The sequence below is a fragment of the Rhamphochromis sp. 'chilingali' genome (assembly GCF_963969265.1).
Source record: "Rhamphochromis sp. 'chilingali' genome assembly, chromosome: 14".
NCBI lineage: Eukaryota > Metazoa > Chordata > Actinopteri > Cichliformes > Cichlidae > Rhamphochromis > Rhamphochromis sp. 'chilingali'.
In genome coordinates this window covers 31,849,421-31,876,685 of record NC_137941.1, presented here as the reverse complement: position 1 = coordinate 31,876,685, position 27,265 = coordinate 31,849,421, and the positions used below count along the sequence as shown (strand labels likewise).

The following is a 27,265-nucleotide window of genomic DNA, read 5'->3' as shown; positions in this document are numbered from 1 at the left end:
ATGCAGACAATGACATGCTCTAAAAACAGAACTCAGTAATTTCACAGACTCAGTAAGCACAGGGTGGGTAATCTCAGACTCAGAAAGCACCTTTTATGAGCAACTACTCAAAGAAATCACATAGATCTCTGATTTTGAATCTGGGCAACATGGTAACGAACCTAAACTTCGTGAAAGAAGGTTAGCACGTCAGTGTACTGTGTGAAGTCTGGCTTTAGTATGTTGCATTTGCTTTACACCAGGTGCTCTATTTTACCCCTAATCTAAAAAATTTGCTTAAATTGGCATTTAATTAAATTACAGTTACGCAAAACCTCAACCAGTCCTGGCAGATGGCTGCCCCAACCTGAGCATGGTTCTGCTGGAAGTTTCCTTTTAAACCAGTTTTTTCTTCCCACTGTTGCCAAGTGCTTGGTCACATTCGATCTTTGGGTTTTGCTTTTTTTTTTTCTTTCTTTTTTTTTTTTTTTTCCTTTTTCAGTTTTATATTTTTTGTGGATTGTTTTTTTCTTTTGTTTTTGTGCTTTGTTTAATATTGTCATGTCTTTATCTTACAATATTAGACAGTTCAATTAAATTTCTTTAGCTTTCCATTTCAAAAATTGCTTGTATGCAATATATGTGCTGCCTTTAGTACCTATAGTATTAGGGGGGAAATGTAGTCATGTTTCCAGAATTTAGGTATTGAAAGGTTTTCCAAATAATGGTTGAAGTGTCAAGTCTGTCTGAAACTCCTTCATAGACTATCCCTGTAAGGAGTGTTTTTCTTTTTGTCTGTGGTAAATTAAAGAAGAAATTCAAACATTTTGCCCATTTTTTTTCAAGAACACACTTTACATGTAATAACAAAGTAGTTCAAAATTTTAAGCACTTAATATTGAGATCATCACTGAAAAGTACAACACATTGTCACTAAGAATAGACTTAAGTAGGCTTTGATGTGCAAATAGTGTGAAATCATTCAATGCACAAACTGGAGCATAAAGGGACATATTTTGTGAATATGCTTTCACAATAGACTGTGAGGCGTAGCAATATCGTCTCTGGAGCAAAGTGCAAGAAACAGATTTCATGCAGATGCAGATCATGGCCGCTAGGTGGAGACTCTCAGGCAGTCACAAGGAAACGCTCACTGCTCGGCTGTTCTGTAGATTTCCTCTCTGACAACCACGAGATCCCGAGAGCAGCAGCGTCAGCATGCAAACTTTGCACTACCATGAGAGTTTTTACAAGGACACTTGTCGTAACATGTGATGGAGAATGAATTCAACACGGGAGGATGCTACGATAAAGTAAGTGGACATTATTTTGTTTTCAACAAGATATACAGTAATGAATAGTCATCATTAACGACATGCATAAGAAATGAAATACTATATCATGAAATACTACATATAATAGGGATCATATATGAATCTTTTCACACTGCCTGAACAAAAATGCACCAAAAGATTCCTTACTGATTCTTGGCAGTTTACATTTAGGGAAAAGAGAAGATATCAGTAAAGTAAAACATTATAAAAACTGGAACCAAGAATACAGTATGCACAGGAAATATTTTAACTTTAGTAAAATCAATATGAAGTCGGTGTAGCATCACAGACATGTCCAAAGATCGTTAATAGATATGGGACAGGTGTATAGTTATTCTATGTTGGGTTTTTTTTTTTAAAAAAAAACAAATATTTCTGTAAAGTGATAGTGCTGAATGAACTCATGGTCAGTGCAGCTTATAGTCTGCAGACATAAGTGCAGTATACAATATAATTAGCTAATGTTGGGATAAAATTTACTTACTAAAATAATTCCTCATTAAGTATATTCAGTTTCCTTGTTCGTGAACACATACAAACACACTGCCACTCACTTTCTCACTAAGCCCTTTGTGCTCAAACATGTCATCTAAGCTGGGAGCTTGATGAATTGAGCAGGAACAGGAAAAACTGATCTGTGACACAAAGGCAAATGGTTGTGAAGAGGTCATGGATTTTCTACACAATTTGTGACATGATTGATTGATTGATTGATAATTTTAAGAGTCTTGTAGTTGTTGATTTGAGGTATAATCATGTTGGGCATTTGAACCATACACTGCAGATGGGCACAGCAAACGTTAATAAACGAATGAAGGAAGGAAGGAAGGAAGGAAGGAAGCCTGAATTATTAGGTTCTGGTGAGTGCTGTGTTTTGCGACAAATGGCCATCTTTAGACATTATCAGCTAATAATGTCAGCCATAAACTGCATGGGTGCAACATATGTGTAAAATATTAGAATTTAAAAAGCAACTGAAGCACAAACTTCATGAGTGGGATGTACCACACAGCAGACCATAACCTTTTCAAGTATTGCAGTTAAAAATGCTCCAGAAGGCACCAACACCACAAGTAAAGAGATGTAGCTCAGTGATTTGAATAAGCTGCTTGTGTTGTAGTTTTTAAAAAAATATAATTACTGTGCATGAGATGATTTTATGAAGGGGGAATAGACTATAGAGAGTTTTACATCAAACCGTTAAGCATAGCTGATGCTGAATTATGAAGACTGGCTCATTTTTGGAGGCAGACTCGTGTGACTTTTAGAGAAACTTCTTTTTTTTTGCACTTCAGTGATGTCTTCACTTTTTCAGCCACAGAGGTTTACACTTGATTTGCACCCATACATCCTCTGCATATGTCCCCAAATGACCTTTTACCTCCTTCGCCTGCTGCACTGAGCTCCAGACATGACTGTGGCCCGCCAGGCAGAGCATGTGTGTGTCTGTGTGTGTGTAAATATGCATGTGTTAGCAGAAGTAGGACCACGGCACGCTCCCATTGAAAAGAAAGGGTGATGGTAAGGCCAGAGGTCTCTGTGGATGACGTTTGGCCCGGCAGCTGCTGGAGCTGCTCCATGCTTTTGTTTCTCTGTGACCCTTCTGACCCGGCACTCGCCCTGATGTCAAACACACACACACACACTTTCGCACACCTGCACATAGTCAGACACATGACCCCGCATACACACACACACATGCAAGGATGTGCAGGCATATATGTAAATTTGATTATTTGCTAAAGCGCCCTGTAGACACATACACACACAACGGTGCTCAATAGGCCAGGCCCTGTGGGGACGATCCATCATGACTTAATCACAGAGCTGTGAATTTATGTGTGAAACACCGTGTACATGTGCCTGATTCACTTTATGTAGCATTAAGAAATTTGTTTTGCTTCAGATCATTCCCATATTTTTTCTTCTAATTCTCACAGAGTGCTCGAAAAAAGTGAAAAAGAACTCCTCAAAATCCCGCTAGCATTACCATAAACATCAAAAGACTTGGAACACTGAAGTAGGTCTGCAGGTAGCAGCTTGAAAATTGCCACAGGTAATTGGCAATGCAGAAATATGGATGTATGGATGTAGCACTCTTATCGCTTTTCAGTTCTTTAGAAACAGGGGTGTACTGACAGGTCACCGCTGTCGACTGTTTGACTGATATTAGCCTGCAGGCAAAAAGGACCTGTATCAGTGTCAGTTGCTGATATTTCTCTGTCGAGTCCTGGCGAGCTTTGCTGGTAGCCAAGTCGTGTGTTGTGTGCCATTATAATTTGGTTTGTAATTTCCCAGCAAACAGTTCAATCTGATGCAGTAATATATTGCCAGTGTATGTTTCAGTCTTTAACCGCTTTCTGACAAACCAACAGTGAAAATTATCCTCAGTTACGGCCCTAATGTGCTTTTTAAAACTACAATTCCAAAGATGCTAGCCAAGTTGCCATGGAGGTTTTATTGGCCTCAGCTATGTGGTAAATCTCAGTAATGTGTGGCTGCAGAATCACTCCATCTCCATTACACCAAATACAAGCCTGCAGGAAACAGCAGGTGGTGTGTGTGCGCACTAACATGTTTTCATGCTGCCTCCTTAAGTGACCCAGAGGGCACTGGCCTGAAGGCCAACCTATTGTTCTTTCAAAGTCCTGAGTGACCCCATCCCATTCCCCCCCCCCCCACCACACACACACACACACACACACAAACCCCACACACACACCCGACACACACTGGTTTGTTTGACTTCCCTCTTCATAGGTAGCAGCATGTGTAGAGCCTGTTAGCATAGTATTGTGTGTGTGTGCGCGTGTGTGTCATTGATACCAGCTGGACTACCTCTTCCCCTGCCTGTTTCCACCCCTCAGGCCTTGTTAAAGGGCTGGAGTAATCCTTGCAGCCTGGATCAGTGTTTATCCAGTGTACTGTTTGAAGATCTGCTGCAGACCCTGCTCCTGGCACTTACTCAGCCCTCAGCGTGGATTACCTTTACACCCACACTTATTTCTATCCTTTTTGCTCTGTCCTTATTTGTTTTGATTACTTAGATCATTGATTTTAGAGTAAAAAGGACTCAACTGGATATTCACTGTTCAAGGACATTAAAATAATCTTTTAATGGAGGTACTCAGGGTGGTGTAGACAGGTTAAAGGTTATTTAAAGTAATCTGCAATCAGAGCTCCAGAACTCTGAAGTGAAACGCACACGACGCAGACCAGCATGTTTGGTGCAGCATCAAAGATTATAACAGACATCTCTAAAAGTTTCAAGTTTAAATTTACCCAGGTTGAAGTTTTAATTTTCCTGTTGGAACTCATTCGATACTGCAGAATGCTTAAAAAAAAAGGAGTAAAATGTGTTTTAATACAGTCCTAGTCTTGCAAAAAAGTAGTTTTAAATAGTAAAGGTGTGGGATATGATGGTGCAGAATTAGGTGAATTAGATCGGAAATGTGTACCTGTGAAATGCAGGCCACTTTTGATATTGATTCAATCACCGGTTGTTGTTATTCATCCAGATATAGGTTGGGACATGTATTAACCCATAGTTATATCATCCAGTTGCGCTGTTTTACATGGTGGTTTTCAGTGTAGAGTTGATATGTTCTCTTCTTGTCTGTATTTCCTTATCTGAATTTTAAACTCAACAAGACTCAGCGCAAACTAACCATAGAAATCCTTTGTAGAGGAACCACTTTGTAGTGACCCACTATCACACATGAGTGAGATCCTGTTCCAAAGCTGGGTAGAATATAGACGAACAACATAAATATGGATTTTCTGGATTATGGACACAATATAGAAATCGCTTATTAAAACACAAAACCCCAATTTTCAAAATGCTTTTAAGAACAGATGCATCAACCAAACAACTCTGACTCAGACGTGCAGTAACAGGCTTTACTGTCATGGCTGTGATCTTTATGTCAGATTAGGTAGCGCTTCCATATGCTTCCTCCTTTGTCTGAGGCAGAAATGCTGCTCAGGTCAAACAAAACTACTCGGATTTATCTTGTGTACACAGCGGCGGCGGCGGCTACTACACCGCGCAACACTGTGCCGTGCTACACTTCGATAGGGTTGGTAAGGTGCAGGCAGGCGGCCGGGAGCAGGACACCTGTTCATCCTGCGACTTGAAGCAGATGGTCCACATGGCGCCTGCTCCCCCGAGGGGAAAAACTGTCAGCTGAGCCCCAATTAAGGAGTCACTGCAAGTCATAGGGGAGCGGGGAGTGGGGGTGGATGATAGAGAGAGAGAGAGGAAAATCAGTCTGATAATCAAATAACTGTGACGTGATAATTGAACAAATCAGACTGTGGAATTAAAAGACATGATACTGCTGGTTAAGTTAGGAGCCCTTCTTTACTTTACTAATTACTAACCCCCCGACATGTGAGTCATCTAATCAGCATACACAGATATATGATATACTTAGCTATGCTTTTGTCACTTGAAACTAAGCAGTTTGTTTTTCCAAGTAAAAAAAGTTTCAGATAATTTAATTGGACGTTTTTCTTTATGGTGAATTGGAAAGACTTATGTGAGAAAAGTGTGCCATATTGGAAAGATGCATCCTTTTAAGTAAATCTGTGCAGTCACTTTCAAACATTTTGTGTGCAGAGGTTTAAAAGGGAAAAACCAAAATGTGTAGTCACAGTGTATTCATATCTGCAGTAAATAGTCACACAAAGTTCTGCTTTTGATTGCTTTTCTCTTAGCCCGTTTGAGTCGGTTGTTTTTGCTGGCGCATATCAGACTTAAATTCCCTTCTCAAACAGTTTCACATAATCCAGGTCAAAGTTGTGTTGCCTTTTGTTCAGATGCAGCATCTTTTTATCTGAAGGGATGTTTGTTGTGTTTTTTAAAAATGCTTCTTTAGTTTTCTGTGAAGGTTAGAGTTCGCCAACTGTCCCCAAGTGTCTAAACAGAGCTTTGCAGAGCCACACCTACATGCTGTAGCTGTGTGAACTGTCACTTGTTTCAGAAATGGGTGGAACAGCCGGTCTCCTCTGCTCTTGGTTTTTAAGCTTGGCACTTGTTGCAGGGAACACAGAAGCAATAACAGACAAAAAACTTTGCTGAAGTGAAACCTTGTTTAAAACAATTAAACCTTGTTTAAAGCAATTAAACCATTGTCATCTGTGGAGGTTTCTTTCTTTACGTATGCTTGGCCTCTTTTCCCCCTTGCAAACATCCTAGATGTTTGCAAGGGCCTAAGCTACGATCCAGTTTAGGCATAAAGTTAATCCTGTCAGGGAATGTTCTTTTGGAGGGCGGAACATATCAGTAGCCTCTGGATTGGTTGAATTATTATTTTCCCTTAAAGATGTGGGAGGATAAATCTCAGATTTCAATTTAGTTTTATTTTAAAGCTCCAAATCACAACAACAGTTGACTCCAAGGCGCTTAAAGTTACAATAACGCAGAGATTTCACGGCGTAGGGGCTGTTGACATCCCCAGACTAGCTGTACTTTAAGACAAGTTGCCTTTGTGATACTTTTTCTCTCTTCTAAAGGTCATCGCCAATCATCTGTGCTGGTGAATCATGATGGCTAACGCCGCATACGATCCTTGCTGTCATTCAGGGCCTTTGAATTTCCCATCATCCAGGAACCATGCAAAGGGACTGGGGCTCTGTTTGACAGAGTTTTTTTGTTTTTTGAGGAAATGAGTGTGTTCAAAGCGTGTACACAGTAGACAGTACAGTAACAATTCACACCATAAGGGAACCAACGGCTTAGACAATGGATAATACAATGAAGCATTTCTTTAGCAGAAGAAGTCCACATTTCACACTATAACTACCAGATATGTAGATGCCAGCACATAACACACCTTTATCCATCTGAGGTTTCAGTCATCATCGGTGATGACTCCAACTCAAATCAGTCAAAGAAAAAAAAATCAGTCTAACTGACACACATTTAAAAAATAAAATTAAAAAAAATTATTTAAGGGACAGATTCAGAGTTAATGCCTGTGATGACTCAGAGGGTTCTTTGTTTGAAACTTTGACAAACTCTGCACCTACTTCTTTTTAAAGTCTTCCCTGTAGAGGGAGTGACACCATTATGCTGCCTGTGTTTATCATGGGCGTACACAGAACAGGTATTACTGCTTGATGTGGTCAGATTTGCATTTAAAGAACCAGTGATGCCTACTGTAAAAACATAGCGAGTGCTCAACCCTGAGGGATAAATTCTGAGGCTTTAGACAACAATGGGAGCAGGCCAACAGTTTTGCATGGCCTGGACTTTCCAGGTGAGCCAGGTTTGGCCGCTTTTCATGTTAAGTAATTTAAAGTAATTTTCCTGGATTAAGAACCATGTTTACCACATGTAAAGTTGTTTACCATGGGTTTTTCCTAAGCAAGCAAAGGGGGCCTTATATATTTTTTCTCTTTTTGTTTTTGGAAGACAAAAGACAGAAGATTAACTGGCCAACCGAAAAGTAAAACAAAAAATAAGGGTCACTTAGAGAAGTTGAGACAAAGAATGAGGGGGACGCACGTTGTGGATGGTGTTGGGAAGAAGTATGCGAGATGGGGGAAGACAGACGAACTAGAAACAGCTACGGGAAAGCATCGTCTTTGTAATAATTGTCGTTATTTTATTTATTAAGAGAATTAAGAAAATGAAAGGAGACCTATTCATCTTTACTTTTGGGCTCTAATAAAGTAAAGTTCAATGTAATCTTTATTTATCTTGTATTGGTGGAGCGTGGGTGTCGAACATAAGGTCCGGGGTCCAGAATTGGTGTTGGCCAGGCAAAGACTTGAATCTGTTGCATTGGACACTTTGGAAAATGTGAAGGAGGGCATAAAGTTTTGGACTTTTTTAACATATTTTAGTTACATTTTTCAGCATTTTCTGCTTACAGAGACATGATCATTCATATTGCACCACAGTAATTAAGCAAGACAAAAAATTAAATAACAGAAAAGTTCCAGTTTTTTCACTGTTGACTATAGACAATTTTTTCACAATGGGTCTCCAAATAACAACATTTTCTGTGAATTAATGGAAACTTTCTGTTTTATAGTTACGGGACAATCTGCACAATGAGCTACTGTAATTTTTTCTGTAATTTTTCACATCTCTTAAAAACGTCATTGAAAATTTCTTATATTATGTGGAAAATCTAGGACATACTGTTGGAGTTGCACTTCCTTTTCTTATATTAAGCTGTGTCAAAGATTTAATATGTGGTTAAACTTCTTCACACTGATAGAAGTGGGAAGTTCAGTGGTCCAGCGCCTTGAAGATCAAGGTGGACTGTATTTGACCCCTAATATGAAATTTGACATTCCCGGTGTAGAGGTTGAAGCCCTTCAGTATTAACGCCCCACCCTTTGAGCCAGCTTTCTTCTAAATGGCTGCCCCACAAAAACAGACGGTTTGAACAGCAGGTGGCTGCTGTGCATCCACAAAATTAGCCAAAGGGCTACTTTTCATTTTTAGTCCCCGATCAGACAAAAACAACAACTAAGAACACAGACGTACACATCAGATTGCAATTCAGTAGCGCACTTCTATATTTCCCACATTCCCACACACATTTGACAAGAATTCAATTTGCAGAGTCATGAAAAATTTATGAAGTTCTCAAAGCAAAATACGATCAAACCTGGGACTAGTCGTATGCACCTAACCGAGTGTCTTGTTAGTGTAGCTTTATGAGTGGCATGCCACATAAATGACTTTCCACTGAGACTGTGTGGGCTTAGCTGGAACATCTTCCTGACTGTCGTCCGCTGGCAATATTGACTGCATTTCAAATGGAAACATGCCACATATGACTCTACACGAGACAAGACAGATTTGATCAAAGAGCCATTAAAGGTCAAAGCTCCACTACGTGAGGTTCAATTTGAATTTAAAGACCTGAGATTTGGTATTGAGATTTTTTTATCAAAGAATTTCAGAAATTCGATTATGAAACGTCTCAAATCTCAACAACAAAGCTACTTTCAGCTGCTCCCTTATTTACAAGGGCTTGCCACAGCAGGTAGCTCCACCATGTTTGATGTGGCAGAGTTTTTTATATCGGATGAAATCCTGTCTACTCCCAGGACCTAACTGAGATCTTTTGCTTTTTGCTAGCCAGATGTGTATAGATGATGTGCACGTGTAAAAAGTGTGATGTGAAAATAGCACTTGAGCCCATAAAATGATCAGGAATGTTTGAACCATGGTCGCTGATGAAAGGAGCTGAGGGGTCTTTTTTCTAACCTAGACTTTGACGCAATTGGAAGTCTTTTTGCAACTAAAGCAGTCGCCCCCTGCTGGTCATTAAGGATACCTCCGGTTGGCTTAACTTTTCAGTTTTTGACTCTGGTATACAGTCTGTTATTTATATGTCAATCAACATTCCCTCGCTGACATCTACATTTAGATTAAAGGAATTTAATCTGCTCAGGAACGTGGAGCACAATCTTCCCCTTAGGTGTTTGCAAACCTCACACAGAAATTGTTAAAGATTACGTTTGTTCACGGGATGTTTTAAAATGTGTTTTTATTATTCTCTGGAAAAATAAAATCATAAATATTTTTCTATCTAAATTTGAAATGACTGGTTAACTTGAGCTGTTCAAGTCCAGCCCGACCTCCTTTGAGACTGAAAAATTCCTCCTGATTGTAATGGCTGGGGGTTTTTTGTTTTTGTTTTTTTTACTGCGTTAGTTTGGTGTCTTTTGCTCACTGCAGCTTCCTTCCCCACCTGCTAACTTTCCATAAGAGAGATGCATACGCACTCATAGGCGATCACACTCCTGACACCCATTTTGGGAAGCACACACTACTTTTAACATAATTGTGTCATTGTCTGAGTCAAGCCAGTCCTCCCACCATGAAACAAAGATGTAGAAGGCAACAGCCGTCTCCACCGAGCCAGGTGTTACGCAGGGCTCCATTCTGGGTGCTGTTTTTTCTTTCTTTCCTTTTTTTTTTACTCATTCTTTCTTGTTGTGTATCTGTTTGTGTGTGTGTGTTTGTGAGTGCATGTGCGTGTGTGTCTGGGTGTGTGTCCGTGTGCAGCTGCCCGCTGAGGGCCCTCCTTTGTATCCCCCTCCCCTCTATTGTCAACTCATGCCTTCTCGTCCATTCATGGCTGATGGTCGGCGGATGGTCTGGTGATGTGTGCGTGTGTCTGTGAGGGGTTGGGAAGGGGTGGAGTTACCCTACTACATCTCACAGTCCCTTTTTTATTGGTGGAGAGGGGGGTGATTGGCATGTGTACAGAAGGAGATTTGGTGAAGAGACGAAAGTGAGCTGTGCGAGGAGATTTCTGTGCTCGTATTGGTGGGCAGACTGAGGAGGGGACGGTAGGTGCCTTAAACTCCATCTGCTGTCAGTAACACTGCTAGCCCTGCAGCTTCAGGACACATCACTCTGCTTTGCAACAACAAAAAGAAAAAAAAAGGAGAACTTCATGGTTGATCACTTAAGACTGCTGCCAGACTCGACCAGGAAACTCATTTTTTGCTCAGCCCCACTTGGACTGGCAGCTTTCTCCAGTTCTCTAGTGGATACAAGACATTTAACTTCCTTTTTTTCCATTAAAAGAAAATCGGGCCATACTCCTGGGCTTAGTCCTCACCACTTTACTGGGTCATTTTCTTTTTTAAAATCTTTCCCACTTTGTGCTTTGTTGCTGATATGATCCAGAGTAGCATGTCAGGAGACACTTTGTAGGAGTTCTTGGTTCTTCTGTGCTTTACTGCCTTGCTGTTTCTCGTGGAACTGTTCGGTAAGTCTTACTAATTTACTTTTGTGCGTTTAGCTTGGATTCGCGTTGGCCCGTTAAAGACGCTGATAACACTGCTGTCATACTTCATCCTGGATTATCTGCAGTATTTTGATGGGTTTTTTTCACTCTTTTTTTTATCATGAAATCTCTGTAACCATATAACCTAATGATAAACATATGTGACCAGTGAACAGACGTGCTGTAATACTACAACAGTTAAAGCTGCACAGTCTTTGTTGCTGTAACGCTCAAACGGGGACATTTATAGACTAATAATACCTGTTAGTTACTGAGTGTGATTTTTAGGACAGCGCAGTTCACTCTGGAAGGTTGTCGTATACATAAGCATCGCAGTCTGAGCTCACAAGTGAAATTAAGACAAGGCCGTTTGTGGTTTTAAATCAGGGCTCTTTGGGGGATTCCTTGGATTTCCCCCTCAACGGGTCATTGGTTAGGTTTCACTTCAATTAAATTAATGTAAACAAATTATAGATTATCATATGTGCTGACGAACGTTAGCAGGGTCTGGACCACTAAATGTCTCCGTATGATGGCCTTTAGTTGAGCAGCGAGGGAGGCAGAATCAGACTCTGCACAGCTTAGAGGTGAAACCGAGTGCTGTCCGCTACCAGAAAAAGCCACATGACAGACAGTGGTGATATGTATCAATGAGGATGAATCTGGACACCACCAGTTGCAGTCAGGGAGGGTGTAGGAACAGGATGCTTTCAGGAAGGTCCCCTGTGGCTTCAGCAGGCATCTGTTGTCCCCACCACCACTCCCCCAATCCTATATGCACCCCCACCCCCACTCTCCGCACCCTCTTTGTCCCCCTCCCAGCCGGTCGCTGGCGTGGCAGACTGGGTCACTGCTGTACTCAGCCGGCAAATGGCAGCCATGCGGTGGCCCTGAGGGACTGGTCGGGGTCTTTCCTCAGGGGAGCTCATCCTTCCACCCCACACCCAAGGGGGCTAACCCGGGATCACAACACATATAATGATACGCACAGACCACTGTCAGGATGGGCAGGGTAGGTCAACGAAGTGCAGACTGCAGCATCTGCTCAGTATGGAAAGACTCTCAGCTTCCCCTCGATGAAACACTGACTCACCGAAGTTTGGTAGACAAGTTATTCTTTCCAATAAAATACACACTCAAAATTAAAACTCACGGTAGCTGGCAGTTTGTGAGACTCTTTCTTTCTTTATTTTATCCAAAGGGACTTAAAGGATCGTTACAGTTCTTCAAGATTTTGATGCATGTAATTAAGTTTTTTAGGAGACTAATCAACGGCTATGCATGCTCAGCTAAATGGTTTAAGCTAATCTGTCACTGCAGCTCATCTTGTAATATATGGCTGCTCAACAAAAACAGTATTCACCAGCAATTGCATTTTTTTTTCACCCATCTCTGATATTTCATACTGAAAAGAACAAAAAGGTTGGTGATTTGACACTGTGTGGTGGCAGAAGCTAAAAAACTCACCCTGTAACTAAATATAAAAACTATGTAAACTCTCTCCGTGTATATTAACACTATACAGTCATCTGATAGGCTGAGTTTCCTCCCTACAACCAAGTCCACGTTTAACCAGGAGACAATTGCTTGTTTTCTGTACTTCAAGATGGGCTATTCCGGATAGACAGCAGTGAACAGAAAGTTCATTCAAAACTAAAGTTTAGCATGTGTAGGGATCACGCCAGCTCTGAAACCACTAAGCTGTTGGAAGACACCCACTCTTATTTTCATGTCGGCTGCACACCTGTGAATTATCGCGACTGCATCTTGCATTGTGGTGACGCTGTCATGTTACCAAAGACTGACAGATATACAAACACCTTCCAACGTACTCAAAAGTCTCCTTTGTAGCACTTCTTGCTGCTGTACAGGACTCTTGAACTGCATTCTTGGTTTATGATCCACACCCACAGCATCAACACTTATAAAACTAAATGAAGCAATAGATGCTGCTGTTCAGTGCTTCAAAGTTTAACTGGACATTTTCAGATATTGTACAAATCCACCAGCGATATTATTTATTTATGTATTTAGTATGTTTGAAACACAAACTATAATAGCTTAATTGTCATCCAGGTCTTTGTGTAGTATTAAGTAACATTAAAATGGAACTGAAATATTATAAGAAATACTACAAGGAACAGCTAATGGCATTCCTCGTGAGTTATTGGAGTTTTTTTTTTTTTCCTCTTGGTTTTCCCAAAAACTTCCATGCAAATACATTTGTGTATTCACACTCCTTTATATGGCACACATATATAGTGCAGAGATCACACCACATGTCACCGGACTGCCTTATAAGTGGGTTTTCACACTTGCTGTGTCACTCTCACATTTCTGCTGACTCCTCAGATTCCGTCTGGCATCCTGCGACTGAAGTCCGCGCGGCTGATGCATAAGCAGGCATGCTTTGCATGTTGATGTGCTGGTGTGGGGGGTGAATGGGTTTAAAAAAAAAAAAAAGCCCCTGCCTCCGTCTGTGCATGCTGCTCGGGCCGAGAGAACAATACTCCCATCACAGGAGGACAGATTGTGTGGCAGCTGCATTGTTGAAGGACGGCACGCCAGACACACTTCTTCCCCCCCGACACAAACTCACTCTCGCTCTCTTCCCCTTTGTGCCTCTTTTGTTTTTTTTCTGGTTTTTTTTTTTTTTTTTTTTTGCTGGACTAAATTATTCCGGCTCTCTTGTGGCATTCAGGATGAAAAACAGCGGCGGTGCAGCTTAGACGTCGGGGGTCGGGACATTAAGAGGCCCCTGCTTTCCGGTGCTTTAGCGTGCGATCTGAGAAATTCTTCTTTAAACTATAACCATAAATAGGAGCGCATACAGAGTGCAGAAGTAGCTCTTTTGAAGTGATTTGCAAACAACTGGTGAAAAAATGTATCTTTTGAAATAAATGTTCAGTCTTGTATGAGGAGCAGCTTCATGAAGTGAACTGAAGTCTTCCAATGCTACCAGACAGTATTTGTTCACCTTGTGTCAGCACATAAAAAAAATCAGCATTATTTGTCCAGAGCAGCATAACAGAGTATTTTTCTTTCACAGAAATCTTTTTTTTTTTTGACATCGTACTTTGAAGAACAACATTTGAAGAAGATGCACCAAACTTGTAAATAACATTCCCGTTCACTTCTCACAGATCTCAGGGCAGTTTCATGCACTGGAAGTACCCTCCGTGGGTATTTCCACAGATAAACAACCTTACATGCAAACACACAGTTGTTGGTATTTGTTTGTGATGTGAACCGTTGTCACCAAAAACTGAAGCAGGCCCACTCTGTCCACATCATACCAGTTACAGGTGGGGTGTTGAGGCAAGTCATCATATGACTGGTTTTCAACTGTCACTTCCTTTTTCTATGCCTCTGTTTGAAGATAAATTTTTTTGTACCTTTGAGGTACCCTCAAAGGAGGATCTTGGCTCTGTCTGTTTTTTTATGCATGAAGCCAACAAGACTAAACTAGGTTAACGGGTAATTTGTATACAATGCTTTTTCTTGCTTTCCTTCATATATATTGTGCTAGAACAGTGGATGTTCATGTTCAATATGAACCAAACATGAGGCATCACGCTCTGATTCACAGAATTTTTATCTACTCTTGGATCTGTATGTCAGTGAGAGTGGATATTATATGAAATAGTCATCTCTGGCAATCAGCTTGGGCTGAAGAAGCCCCACCCACCTGGTGTACAAACCTGCTGTTTATGAAGGGCAGGAACTAGGCCGAGCGTAAATAGTTGATTTTATTTTTCTTGGCTGGTTCAGTTGTACAATTTTTGTGATCTGCTGATACAAACAAACAGCATTTTTTAATGTAAAATATTAAACTTCACTGGATATAACTTATTTCCCCCTAAACTTGAGTAAGTTAGAGGATATTTTTCTTGCTTAAATATCTAAAAACTACATGCTATGTGCAAAAATGAAAGAGTTGCTTTAAACCACCTTTATCCAACATATTTTACCTTACCAAACAAAAGCTGGTGCAGCAGATTTACTTAAGAAAACTAATGTCAGGTGCTTACACTATTTTTCAGTATCTTTATATATTTATAACTTTTCTCTTTTTCACTCATCTCCATAATGTTTACCTTGCCTCCGTTGCTCATACCGAGGCTGCTAGCAGCTAGCTGGTGGCTTGCTCTGAGCGCTGGACAGCTTTATTTCTTTCTTTTTTTTTTTTTCAAATGTTCATGTTTAGCTGTGTGAGGGTGATGTAAGTGTGATTTAAGAATATTAAATATCCAGCACTATCAAATAAAGGTACTATTTTGAACTTTAAAATATGCCAGGCTTATTTAGTATGCTAAATAAAAATATGGAACCAGATATATAGTATTTCTCCCCACACCCTCTAGCAGATCATTACATGAAGGAACCTTTTAAAAACAAGCGCGTCCATGCTCACAGGTCCACACACACAAACTACACCCTTTTTGGCTCCCACCTCAAAGCACACTGTGCGCTGTCGATCTTACGTGCTGCACAGTAATGTTTAATATTTAGTATTTACTGTTATATTCCCATATATCATCGTGATGTTGTTTATTGTATTGCTCTCGTTTTCTTCTGCTTGTTTTCTTTTTTTCTTTCTCAACAGGTGATCCAGGTGATTGATATATGTATTTTTTTTGTCTGCTTATTTAGTTGGTTTTTGTTTTTTTGCCCTTTATCCCCGTCCCTCTTCTCCGTTGTTTTTCCCCCTCTTCCTTTCTCCCCTTTCTTTTCCTCATTCAAGTCTGTCCCGTATCTAGCAAGTGAAAATAAAAAATAAATAAAATAAACAATAAAAGGTGAATCAAATGGACCATTACGGCAAGGCTGGGATGGTCAATTTGGTAAAGTAAATCCGTTGGGCATCTTTCTTTGCCTTTAGACAATAATTCTGATGGCAAAGGAACCAAACGGGACAGGCAAAAAAAAAAAGACATAGTATTTCTGAGGAAATGAGCAACATTTAAAGTCAACTCAAAATGAGGTTATAGCTACCAAAAGCATCGGTAATTTAGTGGATGTTTTGTGTGAATACACTGGAAGTAAACAAAGACATTTAATTTCTTTTTTTAAAGTGGTCACTGAACAATTTACAGATCACTCTTTGTTTCAGCCAGTCTGTGCACCCCCACACAACCAGCAGGCCACACTCAGAGGCTCTGAGCAACATTAGGGGTTTCTCTCATTTGCTACCACAGATGGAACTGAGAAACATTCAGGAAGGCCACATAAACACAAACACTGACTGCAGTGTTAGCTGGTGTATCACTGACTGAATTTCATAAACATTACTTAAGATTTTATGTTGTGGATTTAAATAGAAGTACAGCTTTATGTAATGTAGTTTGTGTCCAACTGTGAGGATTTCTTCTGGGCTTTCGGTGATCAGTAAACTAACTGGAAAACATAAAACACATACTGTGTTTGTGTTAATGGGCAGTTTGTAATTTTTCTTTGTCATGGTAGCTCACACAGCTGTAACAGTAACGCTTGTTTGTGTCAGAAAGAGCCCTCTTTTTATGATTTTGATAGGACGCCCCACCTCTATAGTGGCCGGAGATTTGAAATAAGTGGAAAATGTGTTTTTTGACTCATGTCACGGCCAGCACCTCCTGCCTCTTAACATTAGCTTTGTCCAGTCAAAATGGATTTAATTTATCATACATATATCCATGGCTTTTTTCATAAATTATTCTTAATTATAGTTAATCTCCTGTTGGCTGCTCATGTTTGTAAATTTCGGCTGTACCTTTTCTTGCTGCACGTTTAGATTTTGAATGTGCAAAATGTGCCAAGCAGTTAAAAATGCGTTTGATTCTGTATGACAGCTTATTCTTACCTTTACTCTGAGGACACAGATGTGCCAAACAGGGCTGCTAACAATAAAATCATGTTTGCAGTGAGTTTTCTCACTTACTCAGTGAGACAGAAAAGTTAACGCACTCTGTTGAGTTATCACACAAAACGTGTCCGATGACTTGCCACAAACTTTGCAGATCTTTGTAATTACTGTAACGTCACGTCGTCACGTTCATTTCGGTTTCCATTAGTGAATGCAATCACTAAACGCATATGAATGAATTTTGCTCATATTTGTTTTGAAATGATGTATCAAGAAGAAGCGCTTTTCTATGTTTGAGTATGAAGTCACCACAATATGAGGAGACAAACAATGTCAATCCCATTTTAGAAGTTACAGCTAGTGCATGCATTGATTAGGTAAGCGGAGAATCTGCCTGTTGGCCAAAAAGGCTTTTATTTTATTTTATTTTATTTTATTTTATTTATATTACTGGTGTGAAGCAGCAATGAAGTGTTTCATATGGCAAGATCGTTGGCCTATTTCTCACTGAGCTGTTGTTTCAAAATGTAAAGTAATGTATTTCACAAAATAAAATGCATATGTCAATAAGAATAAGAATGCCTGCATATGACAGAGTCAAGTTTTGTACTCTGTACATATAAAATGAGGTGCTTTAAATCGTAAAGTATCAAACTGAAGAATTAAAAATGCCTTAAGCAGAGGGCTGGATATGATTCAACAGTGTTTCTGACAGTGCTGCTGTTCTTTAGCAGATGAAAATTGCCCGTGCTGCACAGTTATTACGTCTGTGCTGGCTTCCCCTCATTTGCTCGGTACTCGGGTGTTTAGCGTTTTGTCCCAGAGCTGTTATTTGTTTGACAACACAACTCATCACTGTTAAAATGCAAATCAGTAGAAGTTGGTAAAGATAGTTTTCAGCCTGCATGTTTTAAGCATCATAAAGCGTGCACCATCAGCAGCTTTTCATTTGAATCTTGCAGTCAGAACTTAATATGCAAATTAGCTATTGGAGCAGACAGACTCTGTCAAGACGCATCCCAGGGCAGAGGAGGTGTTGCTGCTTTGGGCCCTGCGTTTTTTTTTCCTTTTGATGAAGAAGAGGCGTGCTTGAGATGGGAGGAAGAAGCAGAATAAAATACCCTTACAGCTGCTGGGGAGAATTTTTATTATCATTGGGCCATACTTTAGATAAACAGATTTTTTGGTTTTTAATGTTTATGACATTTCAATTGTTTTTTATGTAGAAGTTAATGGAGTACTGACCACGAGTGTTTCTGTATTTGAACATAAATGCAGTGTAGTGCCCTGTGTCCTCATGTGATGGTATCACATGACAAGTGAGTATATACTGAGAATTTAACCAGTTCCTTTTTATGTTTTAATTCCCAGGTACCCTCACAGGACTAGTTAGTAAGTGAGTTAAGTATCAGTAGTAACAGTGGGGTCAGTCAGGTGTTTGGGAGGTCACGGAGGTAGTGGAGCTGGATGTATGAGAAGGATTCATGGGCCTGAAGGACCATCTGGAGGATGGGACAGGCCACATCCTCAGCCCAGGGCTGGATCTGGACTACCTACACGTGGAAGGTGCTGAACGGCAGGCTGGGAATTTAGGAGCGGGTGTCACTGTTAAAAGCAGCAATACTGCTGGTAGCAGAGGCATTAGCTCTATCATTCATTCAAGCAGCAGTAGCAGTTGCAGTAACTTTTCTGAAGAGAGTGCTATCTCTGACAGTGAAGATGAAAGGCTCCAGACCGGGTCTGGTTCTGACTCTAAAACACCGCACCACGATCAGCTTCACCTACACCAAAGGGAGGAGTCCTCAGTCTTTCAGCCAGTCAGGCTGGACCTGGCACCAAATACATCTCCTGGAGACCCCCCGGAAACATCTCTGACTGACCCCATCACACACTGCCGTACGAAGGTGGAGTTCGCTCTCAAACTAGGCTACCCCGAAGAGCTAGTGTTGCTGGTCCTGAGGAAACTAGGCCCTGACGCACTTATCAATGATATACTGGGAGAGCTGGTTAAACTGGGAACCAAAATAGAGATGGATCAGCAAGGAGGTCAAGCTGTCTCACAGTCTCCCTCGTCCTCTTTGTCCTCCACCTCCAACTCCTCTCTGGATTCTTCTCGGCTACTGTGCCGGTCCCACCTGCTAGAAGACAAAGAAAACCTGCGACCTGTTGTTGTGGATGGAAGCAATGTAGCCATGAGGTGAGGAGGAGAAGCTTTGGAATATACTAGGGTTTTGTTCTGCTTTCATGTATCTACCTCTTTACCTCACAAAGAGTGTAGCTTTATTACTTTATATTAGGCTTAAGAGCCTAACATATATAGCTAAGCTGAAAGCCATATAACACACATTTAGAGAAATGCTTATTTGTTGAAAACATGCATTGTTTAGTTTTCTGAATTTTTGTAAATCCAGTTTTTACCAAAACCATTTAAGAAGATATCAGTTTAAAACTATTAATGTTAGTTACATGTTACATACTATACATGCTGAGACAAGCAATAGAGGAGACATCGGTGAAAACAGGTGTAAGATTGATTTAATCAGATTTACTAAGAAACGAGTTGGAATACAGATGGGTTGCAAAGTGGCTTGCAGTGCTTTATATTGCCAATTCGATGCATAGAAGGGTATCAGCTAATTCTAGCTGAGCTTGAGATTGTGGCCTGTGTGAACTAATGCTATGCCTTTGTAGTTTGTATCACTGGTTTGTAATTAGTGACACAAAGTGAAACAATTGTTCATTGTGGGAAGATGTAATACGATTATGTAATTTTTGTTTTTGCTAAATTGTTTTTCAAAGTCTCAGCAGTCAGGGAAGACAACTATTTTAAAAAACAGTTCTTTCTCTGAGGGTTGGATTTACAACCTTAAACCTCAGATGGTTACAATCATTAGTAAAATGCAAAAACACATCTTCATCAACAATATCAACCTGAGGATACTCTACATTCAGATGCCTAATTCAAGAGTTTGACTTCTAAGCTTTTTTTGTGTTACTTGATTATAATTCAAAAAACATGAAAAACCTGCCGTACTGACAGTATGACTATGACAAGCAAACAGGCAAAGTTTAATCTTAGCTGTGTGGCTGATGCTTGCCTTCTGTTTGTGTAGTCATGGGAACAAGGAAGTTTTTTCCTGCCAAGGTATCAAGCTAGCAGTTGATTGGTTCTTGGAGCGAGGCCACCGTGACATCACAGTGTTTGTCCCTGCTTGGAGAAAGGAGCAGTCGCGACCTGATGCTCTTATCACAGGTAAAAATTACAGTCGTTGTCACAGTTGAAAGTCCCAGAATAACAACAGTGTGAAGGATGTGATTTAATATCCTGCTCTTGGAAGCATTTCCTATTATCCATTAACTCTAGTCTTTCTCTCTATATTTAACTATTGCACCTCTCCTTGTTCAGACCAAGAGATCCTGCGGCGTCTGGAGAAAGAAAAGATCTTGGTTTTCACTCCATCACGACGCGTTCAGGGACGTCGTGTGGTTTGCTACGATGACAGATTCATCGTCAAACTGGCCTACGAGTCAGATGGTATAATTGTTTCAAACGACAACTACCGTGACTTAGCAAATGAGAAGCCAGAGTGGAAGAAATTTATAGATGAGCGCCTGCTGATGTACTCGTTTGTAAATGACAAGTAAGCATATCGCACCAGCACAAGAAGCAAATCTGTTGGATTTCCTTTTAACGTCATTGTTTCCCTGCACCTTTGAACATACTAAATAACATGCTGTCTTTGTGTTACTCTAACCAATTTGTTGTTAAAAAAAAGGGAGAATTTCAACGTATGTCTGTGTTTGAAAGAACTCAATATTTGCATCTAATTTCAGTCTGTTAACTGTATATTTAGATTCATGCCACCTGATGACCCGCTGGGACGCCATGGACCTAGTCTTGAGAATTTCTTGAGAAAGAGGCCTGTTATTCCTGAACATAGAAAGCAGCCATGTCCTTATGGTAATAAAAAAAATGTTTAGTTATGTTTCTTATCAAATGCATGCTTATCAGCTATGTTGCAGAAGATGTCTGCTCTTGCATAGTGGAATTAGATAAAAAATTGTACGAGAATAAATGCTTTTTATTCCAGTACAATGACAAAAAAACTTCACATTTTTTCTTCCATTAGGAAAAAAGTGCACATATGGCCACAAGTGCAAGTTTTATCACCCTGAAAGGGGTAGTCAGCCCCAGCGAGCTGTGGCAGATGAACTCCGTGCCAGTGCCAAAATTTCATCAGTAGCTTCAAGAGGCCTGCTGGAACATGCCCTGATGGCGAAGAGCCAAAAAAATGGTCAATCAGAAGGAATGGCTGAGGCCCCGCTGATTCGGGATACCGGAAAGAAACAGCCAAATCGGAGCCTTCAGAGCTCCTTCAGTGAGCTCTCAGAGGACAAAACTCAGGTCAGTTCCAAAGTGGAGGAACAGAGGAGAAACAGCAGTCTTAGTGGCAGCTGTAGCAATAACATTGTAGCACATCCTGCTCCAGGGGGACCGCCTTCATCGGGACATCTGGAAAGATGGGAACACCCTGCTGGAAGTACTGGATGCAGCTCCGGTATTGCCGGGGCTTCAGGACCAAACAAAGCTGAATCTTATTACAGATGCAGTTCTCCAGTGGTGGGCTACAACTCTGTGGTAAAGGCTTATTCGGGACTCAGTCTTGTAGTGCCACAGACTCCTGAATGCTTCTTTCCAGGTGAGCTCGGCACAAGTTCACTGGCTTCAGATTGTAGCAGTGAAAGCAGTGTCAGCTCAGATTCTTTCTCTCCCGTGTTAGATGATAGCCCCAAGTGCCATCACCATCATCCCCACCACCACCACCATCATCATCACTACTCTGGCCAGTACCCTCACCAGGCAAGCCGTGTTTCTCCTAGTCTGAGCCAGCATTCTCCTCGTGGCTATGTCCATCCTCAAGGACTTTGGAGACAACGTGATTTTGGCATAGAAGATACTCCAGCATCTGTCGCCTCTCGCATTTCGCCACATCACGTCAACACCGCTTCTGTCTACATCCAACCCCAGCAACAGCTTCAGCTGCTCGCCAATTTTCCAGGGGAACCACCTCATCCACAACATCCACCCCAAACACCCACTACTCATGCCCGGTCTCAGAGCTTCCCTCGAGGCCACAATATGGTGGGCTCCCTTTGGCCGGAACATGGGCTTCAGGACAGAGTGTGTGAAGGCTCACCAGTTCATTCTAGAAGAAACTACTCTGTGCGAACCCAACAACCTCAGCACCAGCAGAACTGGGACCCTAATTATGAGCCACCCCCTAAGCCTTACTATGATCTGTTTTCCTATAAGAGTTTTCCACAAGTCCATGGACACTCTCCTTGGGGCCAGCAAGTTCATTCATCACCACATGGCCTTTTAATACCAGGTCTTCCATCGCTTTCACAGCAGTCTCTTCCATCTGTCCCTACCCACAAGAGCCACATGCCCTCAGCAACCCAGCACGCAAAGCCAACTGCCTTGGGTCGATACCAGGACCTTAGGGAGAGGGTGTTTGTTAACTTGTGCGGCATCTTCCCTCCAGATTTGGTGAGGATGGTAATGACCAGGAACCCACATGTGACGGATGCTCAGGAGCTTGCAGCTGCCATTTTAATGGAGAAGTCACAGCACAGCTCTTGAATAAACACAGTGAAGTTTTCATCTTAACTAAACTCGTATTTGCAGGGATATCCTCTGTAAGCTTAATAAAAAAAGTCAAGTTGGGCATACAGAAACCAAAATCACAAGATACGAGACTCCTTCAGCTGTTAACACGCTGCCTTTTTAATGCTATTATTATACAGAGAAATACCAAAATTGCCATACTTTTTTTCTAGAAATATGCCTGCTACTTCTGAACGTAACATAGGAAAAGGTAGGGGTGCATCTGCATGTTTCATCTTTTTTGGTTATGAGTCAAAACAGCACTGTATTTAGGGAAGCTTTTAAGGTGTTTCAAGGGTGGCAGTATTGTTGATTTTAAACTTATTTATTTGTTACATTTAAGTTATTTATATAATTTTAAAATTATTTTAGTTTTATTGCACTTTTTGTTATTTTTTTTTTCTTCAGATCATTTCTTTTGGCAATCATATCAGGGTATAATTATAGCCGTTTGCGCTGTTTCTCTGTTTCTAATTTTTTTTAGTCACTGAGATGACAACATTGGGTATGTAGCTCTAACATTTTCAGCATTAACGTGGCACGCACGTATTTGCCACATTGCAAATACAGCCCGACCATAGTTGACGCTCAAGTAAGCCCAACAAACGGCTTTCTTTCTGTGCTGACAGGTGGCAGATCAGTTGTTGCGAGATTTTGTGGATTTCCCCCAACAAGGAAGTGAAACTTAACCAGCACCCACAAAAGAAGATAGCAAAAACTCCACTTGAAAACCCCAAGCTCTTGTTCACTTTTGAATGAGAGTTATTTCCTCTGTTAGGATAGCCCTGTCAGCTGACTTCACGGTTCATCACGCGCTGTTCCTTTCCATCGCTAAACAATATCAGTGTGCTAAATCAGGTTCAAAGTGTGGCAACTGGAAATGTTTATGGGGAACAGATTGTTGGTATTGTTTTAATTTAAATTATGTGTTAATTTATTATACTTAATGTTTGTGAATGTGAGACACGGGGTATCGTTTATCAGTGGTGGAGGGTTTATCTGCCTCTAATGCTTTGCATACAGTTGTGTTAACTGCACAGATCCACAGTTTTTTGTTTTTTTGTTTTAGTTTATGAGACATTGAATAAAAAAACAAAACAGGCACCGGGTGAGAATCATAACCTTAAAATCACTACATCACCACTGAACTACATTTTGGACCATGGTAGTTTTTTACTTTGCAGGGTTTTTTTCTCAGGAGATATTCATGTTTGGTTTCAAAGTCTGTGGTTCTGTTAAAAAAAGACAATAAAAATAGTTTTTAATAACTTCAACTGATCCTGACCATCACAGACCTCCTTAAATGCCAGCAGGGCTCGTATAGGTTTCCAGTTATCCTTACTTTTTTAACCATATTTTTTTTTATTTATATATTTATATTCATAATAATTTTGCAGTGCCCAAGGTGACTTCTGTGAATTGCCTGTTTTCTCCCAAAAATCGAGGGGCGGGGGGGATTTAAAATATATTTTTAGTGTTTTAAAATTATTTTTAAGTTGTGTCTTCTTAATGCAGCTTGCTTGGAGCTGTGTGTTTTTGAATGAAATTATGATAATTTATTTTTACTATCTCTGCCAGTGAGGTTATTTTTATTACCCGAGGAACTGTTTGGAAAGCTAACTCTCTCGCCTGGTTAGCTTAATTTCAAGTAGCCCGATGACACCTCTCTTAGTTGATACAAATTGTATCCTATATGGTGAAAATAAACATTGTTTTATATGAAAATGTGAGAACAAGTTTTCAGTTGAATATTTTTATGTGGCAAAATATGTCGCCCGTGATAGTTCGGCTTTTATGTAAGGGGGATTCTTGTTCCCTGTTTCCGGGTGCAGTAAAGTCTCAAGTGCACTTTTTGGATATAGTTGTGTGTATTGTCGGTGAACGGAAAGCAAGGTGGAGTCTAGCTCAGAAATGGTGAAACCTCTAACACTGGTTAGCTAGAGGCTAAGTGGGCACACGCTCATAAAACAGTAAAAGTGATCAGGGTTAAAAGTTTTATAACAGAAAGAGCTTGTTAAAGTTGTTTTGTGATGTGATTGGCTGTTATTAAAGTTTCCTGGCATCACACTCCATGGGAGCAGCAAACGCTGTAGCTAGCTTGAATGTTCCAAATGTTTCTTAAACACTTTCCAGAAAATGTATTTCTTTATTTCTGTGGAGCTTTCTAACATCAAAAAACTTTATTCTCAAACCCTGGAGAGTTGTATGCAAGGCATGAACAAATGTGAGTAACAGTCTGTCAGGTTTTTGGTTTTTTTTTTACACATTTTTTCTCTTATCATTAGCCTACATTGTTATCCGCTATGATGCTAAAGGCTAAGTCTGTGGTAACCCTGCTAGTCTGGCACTATGTGCTAGTGTTTGCTAAATGGGTTAAGACACCCTACAGTATAATTTAACAAACTTCTAAAGTTATTGTGTTTACATTCTGATAAATATTAACAACTTTATTCAGTGTACAAATACATATTTTTCTATTATTACAAACGTTTTAAAAAGGTATTTTTCTAAATGTGTGTATTTTTTTTCTCAAAAAAAAAAATCCCTAGAAAGTGTGTGTTAAATCATGTCCTGACATCATGCTGTGAATGGATTTCTTCATAGCTGTTGCTTGAAAAAGTGAATTCCGACTGAACATGAAGCAAATTTCTGTCTTGAATTATATACTTAAATTTAAGTATAGCTAATGTGCTGACTACACAGATGTAAATGTTCTTTAGCTAGCAACATACAGGCCACATTTGGAATGACTACAGTTAAATCTCTTCTTTTTTCCGTCTTATGCATATGTCCATTTAATATTCTGTCTCTTTAGCTAGCAGTGATCAAAAAGAAGAACCTGGCTCTCAAGAATCCTGGATTTAAATATGTTGGAGAATTCTGCAACAACTAAGATGGTTCATATCAGTTCATGGGGAAAAGATCTGAAATGATAGACAGTATCAGAGATGGACCTAGCCACCGTGACGTCAAGCATTGAGTAGCAAAACCCCATTGAAAAGCACAAGCGTTTTCTTGCACCATCTTAGTGTTTTGAATCTGGACTCGGCAACTGGCATATCCTGGATTATCATTACTGTAATAAAGTACTTTAAGCTGCCCTGTTATTTCTGAAAGGGTCATCTATATATGACAATCATGGAGACAATTTTACCATCAATTATAGCCATGATTAGTCCCAATTTTGGCTCTCTAGGGATGGTCACACAGTCCTTGGAACTGGTCTGCAACTTCTGGTTGTGTGGGAGCAATGAGTAGTCTTTGACCAGTTGGCAAGTAGCTTCTGAAGGAGGATGCAAATGGATTGCTAAAGCCAGGGCATAATAAATATTCCACCACCGGCTGGCAAAAACCTCCTTGCGACTGCTTTGGTTGCTAGCAGGTTGGTAGCAGTAAGCATGGAACACACCAACTTCGGTTGCAGTTTTTCTATGCCATAGGTGGTAGTTAGCATTTTCCCTGCAAACTACAGACGATGGTAGCAATCTGCTGACAACCAAAGCAATAATAGGAGATTTGTATGTGTGTAGTGAACTCAGATTTGCCTCCTGTTCAGTCTGAATGCGCTTTATTTGCATTTTGAATTTGCATGTGGGGTTTGTATTAACCGATGACGAGCAACTTGTCATTTGTTGCTCATTTGACTAAAATCATGATGTGTGTTTGTATTTTATTAGGTGTTTTATCAATAGAAAAAATGTAAAATGCCGACAGTCCCTGTTTAGCACATTTATTCACATGTTTATTTTTAGTGTGCTTTAATACAGCTTCATTTCTGCTACAGAAATAAGTAAGTGCCATCTCTTCAGGGACCACAGCCAAGGAAAAGGCTGTTTGTTGCTCATCTCTCGGGCTAGTGGTGCTTTTATTAAACCAAAATTAAAAAGGAAAAAAAAGTGTTAGACCATTGCTGCTGTTTCACTGTATATTCTGCTAGGGAATAAAGTGGTTCTTTCTATAATGTGATCCAGGATTATGGTGGTAAATCACAGTATTGATTCATACATAGAGTTAACAAATTAAAAGGAAAACCTAAAAGGAGGGGAGGAGGGAATTTCTGGGTTGCATTTGTCCCCTTGGAGGGAAGCGTCAGTTGTTCTGGGGCGTCATATTTATCCTGTGACAAAACATTTCAGTTCAGATGGCATTGATGAGTTGATCACCTGACTCCAACCCCACCTGCATGTTAAACAATGCTTCCCACCACCATCATCAAAACACTAAATGCGGGAATATCTGATAGAAGAATGAAACTATCCTTCCAGATGAGTGTCAGAGACGTGGAAAATTGACATTGAAGCCGTTTTGTTTGTATTTGGTGGACCAGCGCTGTATGTTGTCACTCATCACTATATTGATTAAGGTGATTAAAATTGTGCTTCACAACAACTTTTTTGATTTTTGGTTTAATGTACAGTACTTTCACTTTTTCGCCCCTGTATGAGTTTAACTTTTTATTCTATAAAACCACCATTCCAGAGTCGGTTTCACCAAACATTTGTTGTGCTCGATTAAGCTTTAGAGATTGAAACCCAAAACAAGAGCACATAAAACAAATGTGACATACCTACAGGATCAGGGAAAATGTGGCTGAATGAGACATGTTGACTGTTCTTGTGAGTGATGTAAAAGTGACCAATAAAAGCCTCACTTAAAGCTTTCACGTCCTGCCTGG

At 40.3% G+C, this 27,265-nt stretch overlaps 1 protein-coding gene across 2 annotated transcripts; it reads left to right on the top strand.

The window, feature by feature from the left end:
• Positions 1-1,167: 1,167 nt before the first annotated feature.
• Positions 1,168-27,244, top strand: LOC308409355 (putative ribonuclease ZC3H12C). Of its 2 annotated transcripts, none has more exons than XM_080902039.1 (6): positions 1,168-1,292; positions 18,294-19,119; positions 20,036-20,175; positions 20,329-20,563; positions 20,777-20,883; positions 21,053-27,244. In XM_080902039.1, exons 2-6 carry the CDS (start codon positions 18,407-18,409, stop codon positions 22,564-22,566), a joined length of 2,709 nt encoding a protein of 902 aa, XP_080758165.1. In that variant the 5' UTR covers positions 1,168-1,292; positions 18,294-18,406; the 3' UTR covers positions 22,567-27,244. The 2 variants fall into 2 exon arrangements, with proteins under 2 accessions (XP_080758165.1, XP_080758164.1); XM_080902038.1 differs by lacking the exon at positions 1,168-1,292 and adding an exon at positions 10,577-11,062 and having other exon boundaries at positions 21,053-27,243.
• The last annotated feature ends 21 nt before the right edge of the window (positions 27,245-27,265 follow it).

Bases quoted from the DNA above. Each gene is read 5' to 3' on its own strand.
- LOC308409355 (XM_080902039.1), top strand. From the start codon at position 18,407: ATGGGCCTGAAGGACCATCTGGAGGATGGGACAGGCCACATCCTCAGC. The intron at 20,176-20,328 runs GTAAAAATTACA...CTCCTTGTTCAG, and splicing joins ACCTGATGCTCTTATCACAG to ACCAAGAGATCCTGCGGCGT. The intron at 20,564-20,776 runs GTAAGCATATCG...CTGTATATTTAG, and splicing joins TACTCGTTTGTAAATGACAA to ATTCATGCCACCTGATGACC.